Below are 27261 nucleotides of genomic sequence, written 5' to 3'. Positions count from 1 at the left end.
TTATTTTGGGTGGATTCCATACGATTTTCTTGTATTTATCCCTACATTGGAAAAAGTTTCTTTTAAACCATCAAAAGCCCCTCGAATTATGTCCCAATCAGATGGACAAAAGTATTTGGACCCACCCAATGAATGGTCCAAACCATAGGAAGCGTGGCAATTTCAGCATATCTTGCACTTTCTGTGGCCCCAGAACCCCAGAGCCTCGTAGCCAGGATGGTCTTATCATCATCATTTAGAAACTAGAAAATAAGGAAACAAAAGAAAAACACGTGGAAGAGCGAAAACCGTTGATCCACGTCATCGTCATTGCGGCAATTATTCGACGCATCTTAAGTGAAGAGAAATTGTGATAAGGATTTTGATTCACTCAATCGAACGGTCCATATCACGCTTACAGGTTGAAGACGTGCAGCTAAGAGTATATTTTCTATTGGGTTACCGATTACGTGATGCATGACAAATCGTTCCCTTCTAATTTTCTTTTTATCTAATTAAATCCGGGATTTATTAATTAACTAAGAAAACTTGTTAAACAATTAATGCGACCATTTCAAAGCGCCCGTAACGCCCTTCTCCAGTTCTCCTCTTCCCACACTAGCTTTCCACGGGGGCGATGGCGATGGCAATGGCGATAGCAGTTAGTATCTTCCTCCTTATTCTGGTTTTGATCGTCGTCCTCTTGCTTTTGTTCTGCAAGCCATGGCGTTTCTTCTTCTCCTCGTCTCAGACCCGCCCGATCAAGGTAGCTAAGAAACAACCGAAACCGATACAAAACTGGCATTTTCTTTTTTTTTTCTCTCTCTCTCTCTCTCCCTTACTAATTGGTTCCTTCAGCTCTCCATACTCGATTCATTTAGTTTCTGTTCTGCGTCGATTTTGGTGTATTTCGAAATGCAGTTTGGATTCCGCGAAGAGTCTTTATTTTGAATTTGCAGAGTAGCTCTGGTTCTCGCGAATGAGCATTATTTCGGACTTATTTTCTTGTTAGGGTTTCTAGATTAGCTTATTTATGCTGGTATAAAGTGAAGAGAAGGTTTTTTAATAGAACTGAGTTGATTTTGTGAGGACCGTCTCCTGATAAAAATTAACATGAAAACAATAAATTACATGAGGAAGAACCACTTCTTCTGGGGGCCAGCTCAAATCAAATCAAACTTTTCTTGTCTTTCAAGTCTCAACCATATAGAATCTACATATTATAAGGACAATCTCTTACTTATACTTCCCTGTAAAAGTAAAGACATACTTAAAAAACTTAACAAATCCCACCTAACTAAATAACCCGTTTATTATATTTAATAAATTTGTTGCCAAAATATAATCGTTGCAGATGTTTAGACTTTCCTCATTCGTTAGTCCCATTGCTGGAATTCTTGTGTTGGGGTTACCAACGTGTGCATTTTTACCTTGTCTGGATGTCAGAGGCTCAGAGCAGGGGAAGTGTTTTCTTTGTCAATGATTGCGGTTATTTTCTTTCGGTTCTATATGGAAACTCCGGAAATGTGGATACATAGTCTGACTGACTGACTTTTATCAAAATTTTAAGTGCTTAATTAATTTTGTTGAATAATTGTTGGCTAATATGTCTAATTAAAGAAGGTGCTTGAATTCACTATTCATTCATAGATGCATCTGAATAAGCCTTCTTTCAAATCAATGCACTATGAATGGGAAAACTGCGAGGATTACCCTTTGTTAATCTTAAAGGAACATGGGTACCATATGAAAGAAACGTTAGTTATGTGGTTAAAAGTCAAGTAATGGGATTTATGGGCCTAAAGAGTGAAGTTTCTCTGTTCAAGAGATCCGAGTGGCCCTTTTTTGGATCAGCACCTAGCTGGTCTTTTTTTTTTTTTTTTTTGAAATCACAAAAACTGTTTCAAAGGCTCAACAAACTTTTCTTTCATTTATTCTTTCTCAATTACTAAGAATTTAAACTCTCTCTCTCTCTCTCTCTCACACACATACACACACACACACACAACACACAACACACACACACACACCTACTTATTCTAAAACTAGTTATTATAGTCATGAAATTATCCTTTTTATCAACTTGAAAGATAATGTAGAGAACACTGATGTGGGCCCCACATCTACGGTCCCACTGTGTTCGTAGGGTAGAAGATGTTCTAGTCTGCCTAGGGTCTATTGGTCATTTAGTTGTTTCAGTTGTTATTTATTTCAGTCTTATTTTTTGCTCTATTTGTTATGTAAAGACTAAGGGCAGATCTGGCCTTTCCATGTAATGAGCATAACCTATAAATATTAATTAAAGTGGCGGCGGCAGAACATTAATCTTCTGCTCCTTCTTTCGACCCTTGTGTTCTACTGCTTCTCCTCCCTCTTCCTCTTCTTTCCTCTTACCTTTCTTCTTATCTTTGATCCTGAAATCCATTAGGGTTCAAGACTGATAACAGTCCTGAACTTCTACTTGGTATCAGAGCTAGGGTTTTTCATGTGAATCTAGTCCAGCCGACCACATGAGAACCATCTAAAGCTGGAAGCTGAGAAAGCAGAGTTCGTTGACTGGTTCTTGGAGATATCCGGAGGATTAGCAACTGTTTGAAAAAGTGCCACAGTAGCGAGTTGGTGATCAGGAAGAATTAGAGAAGGCTAGGGTTCGGGTAACCTTGGTAGGCAGCGAACTGCATCCTATTGTAAGTCTTTTATTTTCTGAGAGAAGTAACATCAGAGAAGATAGGTTGGACCTATCCAGCAAGGGTGGCCGAACCACTTTAGGGTTTTATCTCTCTATTCTCTAGGGCTTTGTCTTATCCCTGCGGAAAACCCTAGTATTGGATTGAACCTTGTGATCTTATCCCTGCGGCAAATCCTAATAGTTCAGTTTTAGGGTTTCGGCATATCAGATTGATCAATTTTAAGGTTTCATATTAACCCTAATACAAACCTTATCCATACGGTACTGTCTGGAGTGTACGGCTTTTAGGACTGATTAAAACCTCAAATTGGCTTCAGCATATCAGATTGTTCTTCAAACTGTTTTTCAGTTTTCTTTTGGGGTTTTGAACACTTCTAAAGGGGTGAAAACAGTTCGGACTGTTGCTGTTGTGGGTGGTTGTTGATTTCAGATCAGTTTTATACATGTTTCATGCACATCTACTGTGAGTACAGATTGGTTCTATACTGATTTTGTGATTGTGGTTGGTAGTCCTAGTGCTGGTTTTGACTGTAGTAACCCTAATTTTGAGACTCCTGGTTCTTGACCGAAATGGAGTTTAAGAATCAGGCAGAAGGCAGTTTTGGGAACAACAGTTATGGTGGTGGTTCTGAGACAGGTTTTCAGATTACAACCGTAAAGTTTGATGGATCAAACTATTTGGAATGGACCCAATCAGCTATGATGGCTATTGGGGGAAGGGGCAAAGTAGGGTATCTCTTGGGAGATGTGGTAGAACCTTCAAAGGGAGACCCTATGTATACCAAGTGGGTCCAAGAAAACTACTTGGTTATGACATGACTCTATAATTCTATGCAGCCCCATATCAACCGAAATCACTTATGGGCAAAGACAGTCAAGGAGATATGGAATGTGATGAAAAAGACTTACTCCCAACCCCTTAATATTGCCCGAGCATATGAATTGAAATGTGAGGTGAATTCCCTTAAACAAGGAGAGAAACCGGTGTCGGTCTACTTTTCTACCTTGAAGTCCCTGTGGCATGATATTGATCACTTAGAGACTCTTGAGTGGGAGAGTTCCAAAGATGCTCAGATACATAGAAAGCACATCGAGACAAACAGAGTGTTTGAGTTCTTGGTAGGACTGAATTCAGAATATGATATTGTGAGGCAGCAGATTTTGACCAGAAATAGTGTGACCCTCTCTTAGACATACTCATTAATGCACAATGAAGAGACCAGGAGGAAAGTCATGATGCAACCTCAGCCGCTTACACCTGCCTTGGTAGCTGTCAAACCCAAAACAGGGGATGATTCAGAGAGGGACAAAAAGAAGGAAGATAAAAGGGATATGGTGTGTGAGCATTGCAAGAAACCTAAACACACAAAAGAATCATGTTGGAAGTTGCATCCACATTTGGTCCCGGCAAAATTGAGAAATAAAAGGGTAATGCTCATGTGGCTATGACTACTGATTCAACATCCTCATCTGGCACAAGAGGCACACCATTAGAGACCTTAGCTGCAGTTCGGGCTGCTTTGATACAATTGGAGAAGGAAGTTGGCAGTTCAGCTCAGTTACCGCAGTCGTCAGCTCCGGCCACATTAGCCTTTGCACACTCAGGTACTCGAGCCTCAACCTACCATGCCTCCGCTCCAGGTACTACTGAACCGTGTTGGGTAATAGATTCAGGTGCATCTGACCATATGACTAGCTTGCCCTCTTTGTTTACTATTTATTACTCATCTTCTGGTAGGGATAAAGTATCTATAGCTGATGGCTCTCTTGTCCCTATTTCTAGCAAGGGTGACATCAAACTGTCGGATACTATATCCTTGTCCTCTGTCTTGCATGTTCCTAAACTGGATACTAACCTCATTTTCGTTAGTAGTATTACCAAACATTTGAACTGCTCAGTAACTTTCTTTCTTGACCGATGTGTTTTTCAGGACCTGGAGACGAAGAAGGTGATTGGGACTGGCTGTGAGACGAATGGGATCTATTTGCTCGGGGAGAGTTCTCGTTGGGAAGAGTCAGTGGATAAGAAGTTACTTGTTTCTTAAGTTGTGAGTTCAATTATGCTTTGGCATAATCGATTGGGTCATTTATCTTTTCGGTCCTTGAAGAGTCTGTTTCCTACTTTGTTTGAGTCTTGGGTGGTGCTATCCTTACGGCGGTATATCTTATTAATCAGATTCCTTCCCGGGTTCTTGATATGAAACTTCATTTTTCCCTTCTATACCCCAATGAGGAATTGTTCACTATTCCCCTCAAGACATTTGGTTGTACCTGTTTTGTTCAGCTTCTCGGTCCCCATCACTCCAAGTTTGAACCCAAGGCCTCCAAATGCATCTTTCTTGGTTATGCACAAACTCAAAAGGGTTATTGTTGTTATGATCCTGTCTTAGGGAAGAAGATTGTATCCATGGATGTCACTTTCTTTGAGGAGACACCCTACTATTCTCGGGTCTCTCCTCAGGGGGAAGGTAGTGAGTGTGGAGATTTGGGTCATTTTCTTCAGGGGGAGTGCAATGAGGACAGGGTTAATACTTTTGGGGCTGTTCCCTTACCTATTCCAGTTGGTGATGAGGACTGCAGTAGCGAGGGTGGTCAGAGGGATCGGGAGTTGAGAGTCTATCACAGGCGATGCAGGCAGGTTGATCCCAATCATCAGCGGTCCCGGCCAGCTCCAACCTCTTATGCGGCTCCAAGTCCAGATATTATAGTCCCAGGGCCCACAGAGACTCCTTCCATTGGTGCTACCTCACCCTCTGCAGATGACCTTGACCTTCCCATTGCCCTCTGTAAAGGAAAACGGGATTGCACCACATCTATAGCCCACTACATCTCCCAGTTTTTGTCCTATGACCGCCTATCTCCCTTCTACATGTCCTACTTCACATCTGTTGCTGATGTCCCTATTCCGAGAATAGTGCAAGAAGCCCTATCAGTCCCGGAGTGGAGAGGTGCAATGCAAGTTGAAATGGATGCCCTGTTGAAAAATAATACCTGGGAGCTAGTTGAATTTCCCAAAGGAAAGAAACCAGTTGGATGTAGGTGGGTATTTACTGTGAAGCACAATGCGGATGGTTCCATTGAGAGGTACAAAGCTCGGCTAGTTGCAAAAGGGTTCACTCAGACTTATGGTATAGGTTACTTGGAGTCATTTGCCCCGGTAGCCAAGATGACTACTATTCGGGTTCTATTATCTCTTGCGGCAAGCTACACTTGGCCTTTGTATCAAATGGATGTTAAGAATGCCTTATTGAATGGGGACTTGCAGGAAGAAGTTTACATGCAGTCGCCTCCTGGATTCTATGATACAGAGGCAGGTAAGAAGGTTTGCCGACTCAATAAGGCATTGTATGGTTTGAAGCAGTCACTTAGAGCTTGGTTCGACAGATTTATATTAGCCCTTGGGAAGTTCGGTTATGTATAGGCCCAGTCAGATCATACACTGTTCATCAAGAGGGTGGAGTCGTCACCGACACTATTTGCAGTATATGTTGATGATGTTGTGGTGACAGGAAATGACAACCATGATATTGAGTCCCTCAAACAGCTCCTTCATCAAGAGTTTGAGGTGAAAGATCTGGGTACACTACGGTATTTTTTGGGTATTGAGGTTGGTAGATCTAAACAGGGGATCTTTGTCTCTAAGAGGAAATATGTTTTAGATCTCTTAGCTGAAACTGGAAAGCTGGGTGTCAAACCTGCAGATACACTCATTGAACAGAACCACAGGATTAGTGTAGAGAGTGGGGAGCTGCTTGAAGACAAAGTTATGTTCCAGCGGTTAGTGGGAAAACTCCTATATCTATGCCTCACTCGGCTAGATATCAGTTATGCCGTTAGTGTTGTCAGTCAGTACATGGATTCTCCTAGAACCACGCACCTTCTAGTAGCAGAAAAAATACTAGCATATTTGGAGAGATGCCCGGGTAGAGGTATACTGTTCAAGAACAATGACCACATGAAGGTGGAAGTCTATACGGATGCCGATTGGGCTGAGAGTGTTGATGACAGAAGGTCTACCTTTGGATATTGTGCTATCGTGGGAGGTAACCTGGTTTCTTGGAGGAGTAAGAAACAGAGTGTTGTCTCCCGATCCAGTGCTGAAGCTGAGTACATGTCAATGGCTAATGGAGTGGCTGAAATTCTTTGGCTGAGATCACTATTTGAGGAGTTGGGTATTGAGTATGAGAAGCCCCTGATGCTGTATTGTGATAATCAAACGATTATTAATATAGCACACAACCCAGTGCAGCATGACAGGACTTAACATATTGAAGTTGATAGACACTTTGTACGAGAGAGGGTCTGATCACAAGAAGTGTGTCTCCCATACATCACCTCCAATATGCAGCTGGCAGATATCCTCACCAAAGCTGTACCACGGAAGAAGCTAGAGGCAGATCTATCCAAGTTGGGAATGATAAACATTTATTCCCAACTTGAGGGGGAGTGTAGAAAACACTGATGTGGGCCCCACAGCTACAGTTCAACTGTGTTCGTAGGGTAGAAGATGTTCTAGTCTGCCTAGGGTTAGCTATTGGTCATTTAGTTGTTTCCGGTGTTATTTATTTTAGTCTTATTTTTCGCTCTATTTGTTATGTAAAGACTAAGGGCAGATCTGTCCTTTCCATGTAATGAGCATAACCTATAAATATTAATTAAAGTGGCTGCGGCAGAACATTAAGCTTCTGTTCCTCCTTTCAACCCTTGTGTTCTACTGCTTCTCCTCCCTCTTCTTCTTCTTTCCTCTTACCTTTATTCTTATCTTCGATTCTGAAATCCATTAGGGTTCAAGACTGATAACAGTCCTGAACTTCTACTGATAAAATAAGGAAAACATAACCTACCTAGTTCTTCTTCTCTGTCTATACATCCGATATACTTCAGGTGCATCATTTGTTTTTTACTCTATATGTGGTTCCTATATACATGGGCTGTCTTTTGGGATGTATGGAAGTATCAAATTTATTAACTGCTTGAGATCATGTGCCAATGCCTGCTTAACCAGAAAAGAAAAGTGTGTAGATATCTTACGCTTCTGAATGATTTTGATGAATGGTCTTGCCCTATACTTAACTTTACACATTTTTTCTTTCTTCTGTTTATGCCTTAGATTGATTAACTAATGTTTTATTTTCTGGTCCTATTTGCAGGTCAGTGATGTAGAAAGACCTCTTATTTCTGATTATATGGATACTGTCCAAAATCAAAGCAACGAGTCACCAAGAAATAGGTTTTCAGAGGGTTCACATCTTCAAGCTGAAGGGAATTTTAGCTCACCAAGAAAACAAGGACCTGTCTCTAAACAGAGGCTTCCATCAACAGATGCACATTCTAGCCAAGGCATGCCATCCTTTTCTTAATCTATTTATTCATTTTTTTTTTCTAATTTTTTTCTAAAACTTATCTTTTTTTTTTTTTTTTTAATTCTAACATAATCACTTATCTGAATGCCTTCACTCCTTGGAAACTTACTGCTGTCTGTTCTTGTCAGACTCAAACTTGGCTCTAGATGCAATTTCTGATCTATCAGAAAATGCCATGGTTGGTCATACTTTAAAACGCACTTTGGTTGCAAAGCACCCAGTTGAAGAGCGAAAACATGCTAGGAGAGAAGGGCCAATTTATGGCTTGCCACTCATTTCTGAAAATGATAGTCCTCGAGAGCCTATGCTTAAGGATATCACAGCTCAAAGTATTCTCTCATCCCATCACATAGGAGTTCTATTATTTTTTGATATCTGAAGTGGTTACTGCTGTATGGTCCTCTTTTATATATCAGTTGAATGTGTAAAATATGTCATCCTATTGCTCTGTTAGAAGTGCAGGAAGCAGCCTGACTCTGGAAGTTATATCTGGTCCTTCTTGTGGGCTTCGATGTTCCCTACTGTCAACTAATACATCTAAACTTCCTGTGACCCTTGGGAGAACTTCTCCAAGTGATCTGTTACTGAAGGATGCAGAGGTCTCAGGAAAACATGCTCTGATTAACTGGAATCTAGATGTATGTTTCATCTCGGCAAGTTTGATTTTCATCCCTTTTGGATTTTTGCTTTCCTAACTATGGTCTTGATGGTTTACTTATTGCTGAACTTGTATTTTCTGGTGGCAGAAACTGAAATGGGAGCTTGTAGACATGGGAAGCCTAAATGGAACACTATTGAATTCCCAGGCAATCAACCATCCTGATACTGGGAGTAGACATTGGAGTGAACCCGTTGAACTTGCAAGTGGAGACATAATAACTCTTGGCACAACATCTAAAGTTTTTGTAAGTTGAAGACCCATTTCATGTTTTATTAGCTAATTTTAGTGGATGTGGTTATTGCTTAATATGGATGTAAAATGGTAAATGGACTGATGTTGCACCAATTATTTGCTTTACATTTATCCTTCAGATTGAGTAGGGGTGTGAGAGATGCCTTTTTTTTTAAACAAAATGTTTCTGTTATTGATAAAAAATAGATGCCTGCTTTTGTCGCAAGACTCCTTCATTCCACCTTTACTAATTATTTATAATGAGATTGTCTAATGAATCATTCATATAATTGATACTAGATTTCTGGTTACCCAACATTTTAGAAGAAAGAAAGCAACTTGGTTAAATCCATGCAAAAAAAAAAAAAAGAACAAATAAAAAAATGGATCCATTAGGAAAAGAATTGAGAGGCAAAATCAGGTAGATAGTATTTTCCTATGGAGAAAATAGAAAGAATGACAAGCTTAGGACGCTAGATTTCTAGTCATCCATTGAACTCTTCTAAAACCCTACGAGGAGCTAAGAACTCTATTTGCTCTATTAGCTTTTCACTTATTTATTTATTTGGTCCATAATTACCAAAATGCCCTTCCCATTATGATTTAAACTTAAAAAAGGCATAAAACAATCCATTTCTTTTTTTTTTTTTTTTTTACTAAATAACTCATTTATGGTAGGTTTTGAGGCTTACACCTTTCTACACCTCATGCCTTGAGGCTTGAGGCTTACACCTCTTTCTGACACAGGTTTAAGCCTCAAACCAAAATTTTGAGGCAAAATCTGAGCTCTTTGCCTCAAGGCTTAAGACTTTTAAAACCAACCCTAAATCCTTAAATACTCTTGAGCACTACCACCTTATTTGCTTTCTGCTTAACCCACTAAACACATCCACCATCAAAGTTAATATAAAAGGAGATAGGGGCTTGCACTGTTTAAAACTTTATCTAGCAAGAAACCTATTTTTTGGTGTTCCATCCACCGGTACTGCAAGGGCACCTTCTGATCTACTTGTTCCATGCATGCCAAATCCCTTTTTTCTAGTGCAACATCCTGAAAAGACTTTTTTTTGAAAGGTGAAAAAGAGATTGTATGGACCATAGGCTATAAAGGTGGGAGAGAACCCAACTATTTGAGTTTGGCTACATGAATCCTATCCCTCCATTGTGATCTATGAGCTATGTTTTCTTTCAAGTTATAAGCCTTTAAACTACCATGTAGCATTAGCTAAGTCTCTCTAATATTTATTCCATCATCAAGTTTATCCAACTATGAACTTAATGCACACTTTCTTATTTGATATCTGCACTTTTAAAATACTGTGCTTACTACAGGTCCTTTTCATTTTTATTAGTCTATTATATGTTCATTCTTTCACTTTTTGCAGGTTCAAATTACTCAGTTTGCAGATTGCCAAATACCACTTGGAGTTGGTGTTGCATCTGATTCTATGACCTTACGTCGAGGAGGAAAGAAGCTTCCTATGGAGGACGTCTGCTATTACCAATGGCCTCTTCCAGGATTTGAACAGGTTTTAATGTTCACTGGATTTTATTTTGGATTATCTATCTATCTATCTATTGATATATATATTCTGTTAAAGAGTTGATCCCATGAAATGTGTAATGCAGTTTGGACTGTTTGGCATCTGTGATGGGCATGGTGGAGCAGAAGCTGCCAAATCTGCTAGCAAGTATTTTTCTTTCCAAGTAGTTTTGTTATAATTGAATGAAATTCACTCCATAAAACACCAAAAAAATCTAATGTTTGTTTTCTATAATCAGGAGTATGCATGTTAATGGTTGGTGTCTTCTTGTTTTATCTTCATTTCCTTTGACTTCCTTTGTATGTGTATACATATGTTGTGTTATGGGTGAATACATTGAGATGTTAATCTACAGAATACTGTGGTGCATGTTCTTTAAGTTTTTGCTTCAAATGGGATAATATGTTCTGTATGTTGTATCTAAAAGAAAGATATACATCCTATGTCTTGGAACTCGTTTTAGTTGAAGCATAGTATCCAGAAATGCATTCTTTATGCCATATCTATTGGAAATAGAATAATTGTGACTCCTTTTCATTTCTTTTTTATTTGCATTTATCATCTTATGGAATTTTCTTTTTTTGGCAACCTCTGAGATTTTATCATCTTATTAAATATTTTGGGTTAAGAAATTTAAATGCTTCAAGGGTATCAATTCCATCTTGGTTATGGCTTCATCTCCCATAAGTTAATTGCTACTTCATGTATTGCATAAATGTTGATGATTCTGAGTTTTACTATGTTGACCTTTTTCATTATGTCATTTAAGATGCTTCATTTCTTTTCTGGTCTTGCTTTCCAACTATGTTATATGTTAATTAAGAAAGTGGGACTGGATTTTAGATAATCATCTTCTTTATCATCTAATGTTTTTATTTATCTTCAATGCCATTGGATTTTAGTTTTTGTTTTCCGTTTGATTATAAAAAAAAGATTATAGATTTTGTTAATCGTTAATGGCCCTGATATTTTATTTTCCAGAATTCTTCCTGAGATGGTTGCCAATATCTTGTCAGTTTCAGAGAAAAGGCAAAAGGTTCTTTCTCTGTGTGATGCCTCAGATGTGCTTAGGGATGCATTTTCTCAAACAGAAGCATCCATGAATCATCAGTATGAGGTTTTCTCTCTGTCATTACTTTCTTATTTTGACATTAAATTTGTCCTAGGATTTAATTTGAATTATTAATTATATTCATGTGTGGTACATAGGTGGTTTTCAATCTCTGTATCTTTTCAGTCTTCTTTCCTTTCTGTGGAGTTTGATTTATCTAGCTGTCATTGCTTGTATTTCTATCCTTCACTCTTTATCCCATTTTTGTGATTGTATGTACATTTCCCCCTGTATAAACTAGTTTCATGTGCTACAATACTTTCTGTTCTTATAGAAAATGAACCCTAAAAGACAGAATGTAGTATCTGTAACTGTTTTGCAATGTATTTAAATCTAGGCCATTTTCTTTTGGATATTGATTACTTTGGTTGGCTAGAATACATTGAACAATGTCTTGTTGTTGAAAATTGGTGTCCTTTAACCTAACTTATTGTTTTATACCACTTCCTTTTTTTTTTTTTTTTTTTTTGCATGTATCCATGCCATCAGCTTCATATCTTCCCATGCCAAGTGTTCTTGTTCCCCTTTGGAAAATGTTGAGACTGCTTTGTAAATCACCATATATCTGTTAGAAACTTGGTGTATGTATTAATTTTTTTATCAATAACAGAACTTTCCATTAATAAAAAGAAAGCTACAAGGGAGGGGAGCTAAACTTTCTTAACTCCCCAAGGAGGCCAAAAGCCATCCAGAAAACAAAATCCCTATTTGCCCCTTGTCTAGCTAGCCCATTGGCAAAGGAATTTGCACTTCTCTTCAGCCAAGTACATTTTACATTAATATCCTTAGCCAGCCATTTGAAATTTCTCTTTTCATTGCTGTAATGCCATAGAATATTTTTGTCTTCCTTTAACTAGCCCACGGCAATCTCAGAATCTCCTTCTATAATCAGCTTATTGACATTTAGATCTTTAGCTCTTTTTACTCCTTCCACAGCTGCCAGAATCTCAGCCCTAAGAGAATCACCTTCTCCAATTGGGCCTGAGAAAAGAGCTAATACATTCCCATGCTCATTCCTTAATACCCCCCAATTCTTGAAGGCCCTGGATTTCCAATACTACTGCCATCGAGGTTCAGTTTGATGAAGGTGCTAGGAGGAGGAAGGACTCGAAACCTTCTTAGTTGTGGCTGAACTCACAATCTCTTTCCTGTTTTTTAGCATATCATCCACCAAGAAGTCAGAGAATAGTCTAGAGTTTTCAACCAATATACAACCCTTATATGGATCACTTCCTGCACATTTTTAAGCTTCTTTCCTAGTCTAAAAAGATTCTTGTATTCCTTTCTTCCCAGATAGTCCAACAAACAGCATCCCGTGCACATCTCCACATGATCCTTCCTCTTTTTGTTGGCCAGTTGGAAGAAGCAGCGAATAAGCTTTGCACATTTACTGCAGGGTTCTGCCTGCACCCAAAGAAAAGAAGTAAACCAATCCCAATTACGTTTAGCGAATTGACAAGATATTAATAAGTGGTAACTAGACTCACCATCAGCCTTACAAAGAATACACCAATGAGGAGATAAGCATCTATTAGGTTTCTTTCTTTGAAGCAAATCACTTGTGTTGATTCTTTCCAAGAAAGCTTCCCAATGAAAACTCCCAACCTTTGGTGGGATAGGTTGGCACCAAACTTCTTTAATAAGGAAAGACAAGCTAGAGGGAGCATCCATTTGGGTAAGGGCTTTATAAAAGGAGGCACATGTGAAAGATCCCGATGGAGAGGGGGTCCAAATTTTGTTGTTTGACTTTGTGGGGTCCACGAATACCCCTTCAGGGATGCCCAAAAGAGACAAGGTACTTTCTAATTCTGTATCTCTGATGGCTCTTCTTAGACCTAAGTTCCAACCAAACTTGGAATTCGAGTTAGACTGTTAGAGGGTACAATGAAAGTGGTTATGAATTCATTTTTAAAGAGGGAAATAACAAAGAGTTGGAAATTGGTGTTTCAACGGAAATTCCCAGCCCATACCTGTTCTTAGAACTTAATGAGATTGCCTGAGTGCAAGTCATACCTGATCCATGGAGAATAAAGAGGCAAAATGACTTGGATGCTCTTGTAGTCTTAGCCAAAATCCCAACATCCCATCCATTGTTTGCAGGCCCATGAATACTAACAACTATTTTAGCCCACCACTTTTCTTTTTCCAAGGGGAATCTCCACTACCATTTTCCTAACAAAGCCATATTTTTTTCCTAATATTCCTAATACCTAGACCTTCACATTTCTTACTTGTACACACCACCTCCCATCCACCCTATGGTCCCTATTCTCCTCCCCTGGATCCCAAAGAAAGTCTCTCATTAGTTTTTCCAATTTGTGAACCACCTTTGTTGGGATTTGTAAATAATAAATAGGTAAGTAGGCTAAATTAGACCTAATTAGGGTTATTCTTTCTCCAAGAGATAAGTAAGTTTTCTACCATGAGGCAAGTTTCTTTTCAAATCTCTCCACAGCTGGAGTCCAAAAACTACCTCTCTGTAGATTGTCTCCCAGTGACAGACCTAAGTAATTTAAAGGCCAATTAGACACTAAACATTCCAATATGTCAGCAACTTCAAGGATTTTTTTTTGAAGAATAAAAAGGAAATTCATTAAATTGTAAAAGATGCAATACATCTCAAAATACTGGTTGCCTAGATGACAAACCATCTGCTTAACAGAATTAATGTATCAAAATTACATGGATTCAACCCTAACCCTAACCCTTCCTCTCTGATTAAATTACATGGATTCATTAAATTTTCCTTCTTTCCCTTCCTCTCTGATTGGAGTTTCCAGCACCAGAATGCTCTTCACTCCAAGCTGACTTACCTCTTCAACCCTAACCCTAACCCCTTCCACCCTAACCCTAACACTAACTAAATTCCTACAACCCCAACTTTGGGTTGGGTTGGGCTCGGGTTGGGCCCAACCCAACCTTCTTCCCATCCCTTATAATCTTGTAGAATTTTCTAATCTCATATCTTAACTCAACTTTCACTACATATATTAATCCTATGTTTCATTAGTATTTGTTTGTTGATGTTTTTATTGGTTCTTTAAGTACAAAATTCAGAAAAAAAGTGTTTGAAATGAGTGTAGTTTATTATGAGTTATGACTATCTTTTATGGGCAGCAAGCTATGGGTGGTAAAGCAATAGAGAGGAGATAAAGAATAAAATATTCAAAAACACAAAATATGTTATTAAGGTTTTAGTATTTCTAATTAGGATTAAGTGAAGTGATTATCTTAAAAGAAATAAATGATAGTATGTGGTGGGGCTATACAATTATCATGCATATAAACAAATCAATATATGATATATGATATATATAATATATTATATATGATATGTACTATAGATTCGGGTTTGGGTTGGGTTTAGTTGCCTGAGGGGTTAACCCTAACCTAATCCGAAGTAAAGTCAGTTTCATAAATTTCAACCCTAACTCGAGCATCAACCCAACCCAACCCAACCTAACTTTTTCGGGTTGGGTTCGGGCCACCCTGGCCCAAGTTGTATCCCTGTCCTAGGTTGTCTTCGCCCCTTGATGCCTCTTAGCTCTATAGTAAGTGCCATTTACTTAGAGGTGTAAATCAGGCCATGTCACCCACAACTTGGCCTAAATTTGGACCGGACCGAACTGGCTTGGCACGTGGGTCGTGCTAGGCCTGAAACAATGGTTCGGGCCGTGCTGGTCCTGGGGTTCCAGGTCCACGGTCCAGCTTGGCCCGTTCGAACCCCAATGGCTAGTTCCATCTTTTTGGGTTTTTTTTTTATAGAAATACCCCCAACAGCTATAAACAACTATTTAGCGGGGTTATTTATGTATTTTGGTTTTAGGGGGAGAAAGAATGACACAAATGTCCCAAATGGCTATATAACTAGTTTGGGGGGACATTTTGGGTAAAGCGACACAACTTTACAATGACCAAAATACCACCTCCCAACAACTAAAAAATGGCTGGTTTTTAGGGTATTTGGGGCAATTGAATTATTTTCAATTCCTATAAATAGCCCTAATCTCCACCATTTTCATAGCACCAATTCAACAATTCTTTTATTCTCTTCTCTAGTTCTCATACTCTCTCAAGTCTTAATGTCTCAATCTCTCATACATTCTTTGATTCTCCAATTCTCAACTTCATTGAAGTTTCAACAAGAAGAAGGCTTACTCAACAACTCTAGTATTTCAACTCTCAAGTTATCAATTTGGGAGGCTTGGATTCTTGGGGTTGAAAGGTTTCAACCGTTGAAATCAAGTTGGGATTCCGAACCAACAATCCGGGTAAGTGCAATTAAATTAATTTTTATTTTTTAGAATTAAAAAAATGGCTAGATCCTCCCGAAACCAATTCCCCAACGTGTTCAATGACAATGATATTTAGTCGCAACATGGTAGTATTAGCAGTGACATGGATGCTATTGATATTGATAGAACTTCCACCCTTAGTATTAATACTAGGGGAAGAAAAAGAACGCCACTAAGTTGATTAGCTCGGTTTGGAATATATTTAAAATAGAGGAGGTTTAGGGGAAGGGAAAAAGAGTTATTTGCCAAAAATGTAGGAAAGACTTTAGCTATTGTAGCAAGGGTGGTATGGGCCATTTGTGTAGCTATTTGCTCACCTATGAGAAAGAAGAAGAAGAAGAAGAAGAAGAAGAAGAAGAAGAAGAAGGGGGAGAAACAACACGAACACAAATTGGGTGGGGGGAGGGTGTTGGTACTTTTTAAACATTCTCAAGAAAAAATGAGGCAAGTATTAGCAAAATACATTGTGCATGTTGGACAACCATTTTTGTTAGCCGAAGATTTTGGTTATGTATGTAATTCTGTAAATCCACAATTTAAAGAAGTTTTTAGGAATTATCAAATCTTAATTCTAAAGTTGCAATTACTTCTGATATTTGGACTTCTAAATTTAACATAAGTTATATTTGTATTACTGATCATTTTATTGATGAAAGTTGGCTTCTAAATAAAAGAATTCTAAGTTTTACTAGGCTTGAATGGCCACATACTGGCCCAACTATTGCTTCAAGTATTTTAAATACTTTACATGCTTATGGAATTGACAATAGATTATTTTCTATTAGTTTTGATAATGCTAGTAATAATGATTCAGCAATAAATACTTTATAATCTCAATTAAAACCATGTTTAAATGGTAAATTATTTCATATCAGATGTGCATGTCATATCTTAAATTTATGTATTTAGGATGTTTTAAATATTATTTATACTCATATTTCTAAAATTAGAAATTGTATTATATATATTAAAAGTTTTGGAGCAAACAAACAAGAATTTAAATATTTATGTCAAAATTATGGTTTAAAATATAAACAATTTGTATTAGATGTTAAACATAGATGAATTCTACCTATGCTATGTTAGAAAGTTGTATTTCTCACCAAACAAGTTCTTAGTGATTTTTATAATGCAAAAATGCCTACTGATATTATATTTGGGGAAAGACTGGGAAATGACAATTTGTATAAGAGATTTTTTAAAACATTTTTATGATGCAACTAATGAATTATTGGGTATTTATTATCCAACTAGTTGTAATTTAGCTTATCAATTAATGATGATTAGTGATTGTTTTGCAAAATATAGAAAAAATTGACAATTTATAAGTATTGTTGAAATAATGGAAACTAAATTTAAAAAATATTGGGAGAACATTTCTCCTCTTTATTGCTTAGCTACAATATTAGATCCTAGGATTAGGAAAGATGGTTTAGATATTTTACTTGAAACATATTGTGAAAATATGAATATTGAAATTGAAAATAAAAAAGAAATTAATAGTTTATTATGAAATGTATAGTTTATATGAATATGATGTAATAGGGAATAATAAAAAACTTTCACTTTTGAACTTAAGTCTAGTAGTGGAAGAGAATTTTTTTTTATTTAATAAGAGGCAGAGATCCATTGCCTCGACAAAAAGTTCATTACTGAACTTAATTTTTATTTACAAGCAAGTTTTTCTACTGTAGGTGATTCTTCCTTCACCTCAGAGGGAACAAATAATTTTGATATTTTAGCCTGGTAGAGTGAACATTCAAAAAATTATCCAGTTCTCGCTGCCATGGCATGTGATCTACTAACCCCTCTGGTGTCTACAATTCCATTGGAGTCTTGTTTTAGAGTAGGTAGTAGGGTGTTAGACAACAACAGAAGTTGTATGAATGATGAAAGTCTAGAAATGTGCATTTGCCTTAAAGATTGGTTGATTGCTAAAGATATACAAGACAAAGGAGGGCATGACACTACACTTGATGTTTCACCTGAAGCAAATGATCAAAGTCAAGAACAATATGAGAAAATGATGAAGTCAATATTTTTTGTATACTCAATAGTTGTATAGCATTTTTTTTAAATTATTGTAAATTTTGTTTTAATTTTATTTAATTTATTTGATATTTTTAATAACATAATTCTTATTTTCAATTTGTAACTATATTGTATTTTTATGTTTTATTAATTTTTTCCATTTTCAAATTTTCATATTTCATTCATCCAACCATTGTATGCTTTGTATCATTCAAATTTAAATGAAATAAAATTCCTATTTTTCTTCCAATTTATTTTTCACTTAGAGTCTTTGTCTCTTTGACTTCTTATTTGGTTAAGTATTTTTTTTTCATTTCTTTGTTAGGTTTCTAAGTTTTTCAAATAGTTTCCAAAGGAAAGTTAAATATTTTAGTTTTACTTAGCAGAGAAATAAAAAATAAAAATTGTCAAAAAAAAAAAAAAAACCAGTCTGGTGTTCAGCCTATGCCCAAGGACCAGCCTGTGACCCAACATAGCACGACTTGTAGCTCGTCTGGCCCAGGCCCGTAGCACAACATGGGCCTGTAAGGGATTGGGCCGCAGGACGGCATGCCCCGTTTTACACCTCTACATCTACTCCTACAAACAACTTAGGTCGTACCATTCACCTATAAAACCCAAGCACAATCTCTTTGGGTTGTTAGAAATGTTTTCAACTTCAACTAGTATCCTCACCATGTCTATTTTCTCCCAAGTCCTATTTTTGTCGTCAATTCTTATGAATCTTCCGCATGTGGCAGCTAATTCTTCGAATGTATTGATACACCATGCATGTAGTGGGATCTCTACAATGTCTATCCATACTGCCCCCTTACCCAATTGTATGTTAGGGCTCGCCAAGTCAATACACCATTAGAATGGCAAGTCCTAACACACCCCTTCCTTTACAATTGCGGTGGAAAATAGACATGGCGAGTTAGGACAATGCATTCCTTCAAGGATTCCCCCTTCCTCCATATTGTCTCCCACTATACAACTTTTCTCAAAATTCACTTTTGGGTTCAACATTTGTTCAAAAAGTTGTATTGCAAGTTTCAAATTCCTATTCCAATTCAAATCCCCTTTCACATAAATGTCATCTGCAAACTACAAGTGAGTGGTATGTTCTTTCTTCCTATTCTCCAACCCCTTACTAAGCTTCTAGAATCTTCTCTAGAGATCAAATTCCCCAAAACTTCTACAACCAAGGTAAACAAGAAAAGAGATAGGGGGTCACCACTGTTGTTGGGAAGAAATCACCACTGTTGCATTTACCAAGATAGAGTAATGGCAAGTCCTAACGCACCCCTTCACCCAACTGCACCATCTATCTCCAAACTATTCATCACCTCCAGTAAGAAGGGCCGATATACCATACCATAAGCTTTTTTTTTTTTTTTCATACACTGTAACTTGGAAATAAAGGAAAAAAAATGAAACCAAGAATTCCACAATGGATATGAAAGTATGTCATGGTTGTTTGCATGCTTCATTTCCTTTTGGTCTTTTCTCATTAGTGCATTCTGCAATCTTGATTATATAATGCATTATTTGATGATCAATTAATTAATTAAAGTTCTCTTTCCTTGAATGTTACCCTAGTTATCAATTTCAAATGTCTCTCCTATTTTTTCTTTTAACACTGATTGAAATATTACAGCCAACATATATTCATAAGAAATAATTGTTTTTTTATTAGAAATGGTAATTTCATTAATACAATATTAGGTACAACTGTCAACCCCTAAGCAGGTATTGAGTCCCCAGTAGTCTTTATTACAAAACTGCCTAGAACATACCCTCTCTCACAATCCCTTGTTTAGCTAACATATTAATTAAACCATTAGCTGATCTTCTTGTCCATTTGAAGCAAGCACCAATCTCCCTTGTTAGATTGAGGATTTCCCTTGTGGGTTGTCTGTAAATCTAGGCTCCCAACTTACCTGATTGCAAGAGTTTAGAGTCTCCCTCTATCTCAACTTGGTGTAACCCCAATTATTTGGCATATCTTACACCTTGAAGTAAGGCCATCACCTCTGCTCTCAATGAGTTGCCCACTTCTATTGGCCCCAAAAACATAGCCACAATTCTGCCATTTTCATCTTTGAATACTCCCCCTATACCTGAAGGGCCTGGGTTACCTCTAGATCTCCCATCAAAGTTCAGTTTCATTCTTTGCTGTGTTGTTGGGGACTGGGGACCACAACTCTTGCACAATAGGTTATATGGAGGCTGTAGTTGCCATCACTCCCCAATTCCTGTAAACGTCTTTAGCTGAAAAGTCTTTAAGTAGACCCAAAGTTTTCAACCATTGATTGGTCATAATGGTTATTCTTTCTACAATTTCCTCCTTGGATTTCTCCATTCCTTTGAAGATTCTATTGTTTTTTTCTTTCTAGACTGACCATAGGATAGCTTCTCTTGTGGCCCTCCGCATTATTCTTCCATGCCTCTTTGGTTACTTGAAAAAGCTTGGGTCAAAAAAGGCTTACCACGTTGAGGGGAGGTGTCCATATGCAACCAAAGATAGAAGAGAACCATGTCCAAAGAAAGCACACAAATGGATAAGAAATTAATGGGTGTGTGATTGTCTCACTAGAACCCAAGTAGAGGCTACAAACATGAGGTGATAGGCACAAATTTGGCCTTTTTCTTTGCAACATATCTAGAGTATTAATTTTTTGGAGAACCACCACCTTCCAACAAAAAGCCTGGATTTTTGGAGGTATAGGTCGACACCAAACCTCCTTTGAAGGAAAATTTCTTGCAGGGTTTGTTGACTGAATGAGGACATCAAAGGAGGAGCAAGTAAACACACCAGATGGGGAAGGTTTCCAAATTCTACTGTCTAAACAAGATTGATCCAGATAGGTTGACCCTAAAAGGTTAACTAATTCATCCACCATTATCATTTCTGACTCCCTTTGACCTCTCCTCATGCCCAGGTCCTAAGAATTATCAATAAAAACTGAAGAGATCACTCCTTTTGTTTTTTGACAATGAATAAATAGTAGGGGACTCTCTCCAACCCAAACATCTTCCCAAAACAATACTTTGTTTCCTGCACAAACATCAAATTTAACATAAGGAAGGCAATATACCATGGATAGCTTTCTAAGGAGGCAATAATTGTCAACACATTTTTCTGCTTGCTGCCAAGAAATCTCCATAGGATTATATTGATATAGAGCTTATAAATATTCTGAACTCTTTTTTCTACTTAGGTTATTATTCTTCTTATGCTTGCTACTGAATTTCTAATGATGTCCATGAAGTTAACGACATAGAGCTAACTCCTAGCCTACTTGAACTATTCATGAGTTGGCATGACAAAGTGATTTTTACAGTTATGGCCAAGAGTGAAAAACTATAGAAGGTGTATATGGCCAAGAGTGAAGAAAAAAGAAAGAAAAGAAAACCCAAAACTAGTAGAAAGTGCCAATGTCAAATGCAAAATATACTCCAAGATTCAGATGATCTTTGACCTTGAATCATGCTTTTTGTACGAAGAAACACCATACAAACAACAAATCAAAAGAACCCTTTTTTTCTTACAAGTAATAAAATTTTATTAATATGAAAAGTACATGTATATTGTATAATCTCAAACCAAAATGGCAATATCCCCTCTCCAACACCACTACTTCATACAGATTTTCACTCCTTCCTCCTCTTGCTCTGTGTCATGCTTCTATTAGAAGCAAAAGCTATCTCCAGAACCATCCTCTTAGCCTTGGCCACCTTCCTCTGATTTTCATTGTCCTTTGCCTCTAATGATACCAAGCAATACCAAATCCCTTATCAAAAGTTCATCGACAGCATCCTCAGACATTCTTCTGCAACTGTTGCTGGGTTCATATCCACTTCCTTCAGATTAGTATCCCTCTTCCTCCAATTCTCTAAAGGTAGCCTAGATAAAGGCCTTTCCTCTCAATTAGGCCTGCCAATGATACTCGTAAACCTGCGACCCGATCCGGTAATCTTGGATTCGGATGAGGTAAATGTCATATCTGATCGGATTTGGACGGCAGAAGTAGAACCCAATTAAAAATCGGATCGAACTCGGATTCACCCCATCCGGTCTGATAAAAATCCGAGTCCAATATATTTATAAATATAAATATATTTTATATTATATACTTTTATACATTAATGGAATAGATAAAATTTCTTAGGGTAGATGAGGAAATCTGTTCCTTAAAACCCCTAGTTGGCCAGCCCTAAAATCCTAAACCCTCATCAACGCTTCAACAGTTGACATTTTCTTCTCACTTCTCCTCTCTTGTCATCACCTAACTCACCTTGTCATTTGCCAAGTTGCTGCCGTTCTCTCCTTTCTCAACTCTCACTGTCTGCAACAACCAAGTTGTTGTCGCCGTTCTTTTCTCGCCTAGGTTTTCTTCTTGACCATAGAGCTCTCATGTACCGTTTTCTTCTTGACCATAGGTTTTCATTTGTTCTGAATAAATTATAGATTATTTCAAAATTTTTGAAATAAAAATTTAAATTTTATAGATTACAGAATTGTTTCGAAACTTTTGAGTAAAAATTACTGATTATAGATTTTGTTTTAATGATATTGCATTCAGCAATTGTGACCATTCAACTGCTGAAATAGATAGCTTCAGTCGGAGTCAGATTAAAATCCGAAATCTGAAAAATCCGATCGGATTTGAACTAAGATTCCCTGGACATAATCCGATCGGATTTCAGATCAGAGTCGGATACAGCCAACAGCATGTCGAATCAAACTCGGATTTAGATGAATCCGATCCGGTGGCAGGCCTACTCCCAATAAAAATAATCCTTGGGATTTTGCCACTTGCACCTCATGACTTATTATTACCTGTCCTAGCAGCAATGAATCCTTAAAGCCACTTCTTACCAGAACTCTTAAATAAATAGGACTTTTAACTTGAATAACCCACAAAGCAGTGAGTTTTCTCACATATGTTGTCTGTATTTTGTCCATATACTCATTTCATGTTCAGATTGTGTGATTTTGGGTTTGTTGAATTGGTAATCAAATGACCTTTCTAATGAAACCAAAAATCAAGCTGAACAGTAAAGTTTTCAACATCAAACTCGAGTAATGAAAGTGATAGGCTTGAGAATTTCTCTTTCAAGATGTGTATTGAATTCTAATCCCCAAGCAACAGAACTATAAACTGTTAACCCCTCCCTGCAACAAAGCATCAATAGTCATTGATAAAAATGTAACTTAATAAATTAATAAATGGATTTACTTTGATGGCCCAAAAAAAGTTGTTGATAAGCATGAGATATTGTTATGAAGGGAGGAGGATGTGAAGAGGCACCAAGTAGAGGAAGCTGATAAAAACCTTATTTCGCCAATGACTCTGCATTCTATCAGCTTTCCTGCAAGTGCATTGTTTTCTTTTTTTGACATTAACAGATTTATTTAATAAAGATCAAGAACCAGAGTACATAAGTTGATGTACTGCAAAACAAAAAAGAAAAACTCCTCAGAAACTACAGGGCACAGTCACTATACAAAAATTCCTTATGAACACCGGATTTAGCAAGCTCATCTGCCAATGAGTGTAACTCCCTACAGGTCCAACAGATTTTTACATTCATCAGAGCCAAAATGTCCCTAGCCTTGTCCAAGCAGTGTGCTAGCTTCCAAGGACCACCTTCCTTATCTTTTATCCATTTTATAGTGTTTGTAGAATCTTTCTCTATGTTCGGGAGAGAAATATCCAAGTTCTTAACTATTTGAAGACCTGTTGAGGCAGCCATATCCTCAGCCTTTGGGGAATCGACAATTCCAATTGGGCCACTGAAAGCCCAACAAATACTTCCATCTCTCCTCTTGATTACACATCCTATTCCGGTCTCACCTGGATTACTTGCAGCACTTCCATCAAAGTTTAATCCCATCTCTATCTCCTCCCTAGTTTGAGGTCCCCGAGTGGAGGCTAGAGTCAAAGGGAAGGAATGTGAAATCTCAACCAAATTCCTTTACAAGTCAGACAGGGAAATACCTTTGAAGACCATAGTATTTACCAGCCAAAGGTTATATGGGAGATCAGATGTTCAATAGATCTGGCTTTGCCTTCAAGGATATCTTTGTTTCTTTCCTCCCACACTCCCCACATTACAGCATGAGTCAACATGCACCAAAAAATTTTCCCTGTCTTGCCCTATCCAATCCCATGCTATTGCCAAAGAAACTCCTTCACATGCCTAGGGCCAAGCCAGTTGTGTCCAACAAGGTTGTGAAAATAATGCCAAATTTTCCTAGTCTCCAATCAGTGGAGAAGGAGATGATATGCAGATTCACCATCACAAAAGCACAACTTGCAAACAAAAGGAGAAATATATAATCTGCCACTGTTCTTTTTTTTGTCCGAATCAGGTCACAGGTGTTTATTCTCTCCAAACAAGCCTCCCACATGAAAAGAGAAAATCTCAAAGGGGTCTGGGGACTCCAAAATTCTCTTGTATGAGAACGAGGAACCTTTCTCTCTGACAGAGTGGAAAAGATTTGTAATTTCAGCAATCTCCACTTCCCTTGGGGGTCTTTTAAAACTAAGGTTCCAGTTGATCCCAAGGGGAGAAGAGGAAGAACAAGCTGAAATGGTGGCATCTTGGAGTTGGGATAGACAAAATAAATGAGGGTAAGAAATAGTCAGAACGCTCTATCCCCACCTAAGTGTGGGGAGATGTAGATCTCTCTTGGTTTGCACATATTTCTGTAAAGCTATCAGTATCCATGAATTTTATGAGCTAATGATATCAGAAGTTCTAAGTAAATACGTGTGACAATAAATTGGTTTTCAACCCTATTTGTCCTCTTTCAAATTTAATGGATGTGTTAATATTTTCTTTATACTAGTTTGCTACAATGTTCTTAGAAGGGTGTATTATCATTACTTAAATTCATATTACCAAGGTGATTCATTTTTTTTGTGCTTTAAGAATTCAAAGTCAATACTACAAGTATGTAAATATTCAATTCCTTTCAGGGCTGTACTGCTACAGTGCTTTTGGTCTGGGCTGATGGTCATGAAGAATTCTTTGCACAGTGTGCAAATGTTGGGGATTCAGCTTGTGTTGTAAAGTATGTGCCTATTATTATCTCTCATTTACAATAACTTGGTACATTGGTGAACTTTTACATCTTGGAGTTCATGGTTTGATCAAATTGTAGGTAGACATCTTATGGATGCCACTTAAAACCTCATCCTCTATTGATGAGATCCTAATTGCTGGTTCCCTTGTTTGTTAGCCTTCTTGTACATCCAATATTCTTCTTGATGAAATGTTTTGTGATAGTTGTGCAGATGACACTTAAAAACTTCATCCTATATTGAGGACATCTTGATTGCTGGTTCCCTTGTTTGGTACCCTTCTCATATGTCCAATATTCTTCATGAGGAACTTTGTTTTAGAAGACCATTTGTTTTTCATTGAATGCCATCGCCTGCCATGGCTTGTTAAGAAACTAAGTTGGCCCTTAACTTTCAAAAAACTGTTTTCTTATGATTCAAACTGTTGGAAGCTAGCTTAAGGTGGTAGCATTTTATCCTGGTGGAACTCATAAAATCTCAAAGTTGGGAAATTATATTCATCTTAACTAATAATATAAATTGAGAGAAATAAGGATGGTGCATTTATGGTTAGTCTCCTCTGAATCCATTGAGTTTGGATTGATATTTTGGCATTTATAGGCACTTTCTTTGGCAGATCAAACCATTTGTAGGGGATCTGCAATGGGGGTACCCTTGGGATCATGATCCAATTACAAGTTGGTTGGAAATTGGAGGCATATAGCCCAATAAACTGATCCATTTGATGGATCTAAGAAAGATAGGTAGGCAATAGGCATGATATATTCTTCCCTTTAGCACAAAAAGAGACCAATTAGGGGAATGAAAACTATTATTTATTGAAGGCTGAAGTACTTAAGTGGAAATCATTCTTTGCCAGTTTGTTTGCTCCTTTGGCCTATTGTACATGCCTCTTAGATTAACTCCCTAAAGTGTCTTTGGAATTAGAATTACAGGATATTTGATTATCATTGTTATAACTGTACAGTATTCTCCAAAATGCTGTCATCATGAATTAAGATATTCCATTTATGGCAGTGTTGGTGGGAAGCAAATCAAAATGACAGAAGACCACAGAATAACCAGTCATTCTGAACGAACCCGCTTTAAAGAAACAGGAGAACCATTGAAAGATGGTGAAACACGCCTGTGTGGTAATGTTTCATTTTCTTTTATGTAATGTAGCAATTGGTTTGTTGATAATCTGTTAATCCTGTAATTTTGGTTCCTTTATTCAGGTTTGAACCTTGCCCGGATGCTTGGTGACAAATTCTTGAAAGAACAGGATCCCCGCTTTAGTTCGGAACCTTATGTCAGCCAAGTTGTACATATACAAAAAGCAAGCAATGCATTTGCACTGTTGGCAAGGTGATTCTGTTTCCGATTGATAGTTTCTCATTGTGCTTTTTCTGGTATTAGGATGTCAGGATATATAAAAAAAACTATGAAGGAATGGACCTGGTTTTCTGTCTCCTTTTAACCGTTTAATGAAATCTCGAGTAGGAAGTTGGGTGTAAATATGTGATGAATAAATTAATAAATATGAAAAAGTTATTGAGTCAGTTCCAATGTATATTTTTATATATCATGTAAAGCTTTCGTTGTTAGCTTCAGATTTATTGCATGACACCTCGTAGTTATTAAAAGAAAACCTATGAGAAAAAGGAGTATATTTTCTTCTACAATCAAGTATGATATAATCGTGATGTTATTGCAATTCCTGCAACTCTGCAGTGATGGCTTATGGGATGTCATCAGCATTAAAAAGGCAATGCAGCTTGTCCATCAGGTACGTAGTTATTCTTGCTCAGTTTTGCCAATGCCTTAGAAATAGAAATATTTGGTGGTTGTAGTCTGACGAATTCATCGTGTGTGCAAATTGCACAGGTGAGGGATAGGTATGCTGCAGATAGAGAAAACCTGGCTGAAAAAATTGCCAATTTCATGTTGGATGAGGCAAGAAGTTTGAGGACAAAGGATAATACATCCATAATTTTCTTGGACTTTGACACAATTAGTAGAACTGAATGTAAAATTTGTTTTTAAATTAACAAAGGTTCATTTCACCATTCTTACTTAATGTAGGAAAATTTTGCTGCCCTTTAGGCCCTTTTCTTTTCGTTTTCTCCATTTACAACCATATATATATACAAGTATATAACCATGGGATCTGGCTAGGCATTCAAAACGAATACTAAGATCATGGTGTGCCTTGTAGATGAAACTTCAGGAGGAAGCGAGTTATATCCATTTGTTCTCCCATAGTAGTGAACCATTGAGGAAAGCAGCAAGATTGATTGAT

The 27261-nt window shown here is 37.4% G+C and overlaps 1 protein-coding gene across 1 annotated transcript; it reads left to right on the top strand.

The window, feature by feature from the left end:
* The first annotated feature begins 541 nt into the window (after window positions 1-541).
* KAPP (kinase associated protein phosphatase) lies at window positions 542-27069 on the top strand. The gene is made up of 13 exons (XM_088960810.1): window positions 542-745; window positions 7819-8008; window positions 8160-8360; window positions 8494-8669; window positions 8778-8936; window positions 10309-10452; window positions 10553-10614; window positions 11449-11584; window positions 24876-24970; window positions 25998-26113; window positions 26198-26327; window positions 26694-26748; window positions 26847-27069. The coding sequence occupies exons 1-13, from the start codon at window positions 617-619 to the stop codon at window positions 27003-27005; spliced, it is 1752 nt and encodes a 583-aa protein (XP_088816936.1). The 5' UTR covers window positions 542-616; the 3' UTR covers window positions 27006-27069.
* The last annotated feature ends 192 nt before the right edge of the window (window positions 27070-27261 follow it).

The sequence above is a fragment of the Nelumbo lutea genome, chromosome 1, assembly GCF_056320005.1.
Source record: "Nelumbo lutea isolate HS-2025 chromosome 1, American lotus-T2T, whole genome shotgun sequence".
Classification (NCBI taxonomy): Eukaryota; Viridiplantae; Streptophyta; class Magnoliopsida; order Proteales; family Nelumbonaceae; genus Nelumbo; species Nelumbo lutea.
Note: the sequence above shows the minus strand (reverse complement) of the source record. Positions and strands in the feature narration are given on the sequence as shown.

What these genes read in the sequence shown, in the direction of transcription:
- KAPP (XM_088960810.1), top strand. Translation starts at nt 617, where the DNA reads ATGGCGATGGCAATGGCGATAGCAGTTAGTATCTTCCTCCTTATTCTG. An exon ending in GCTGCCAAATCTGCTAGCAA is followed by an intron (nt 10,615 to 11,448) that starts GTATTTTTCTTT and finishes TTTATTTTCCAG; the next exon opens with AATTCTTCCTGAGATGGTTG. An exon ending in GCATTTGCACTGTTGGCAAG is followed by an intron (nt 26,328 to 26,693) that starts GTGATTCTGTTT and finishes GCAACTCTGCAG; the next exon opens with TGATGGCTTATGGGATGTCA.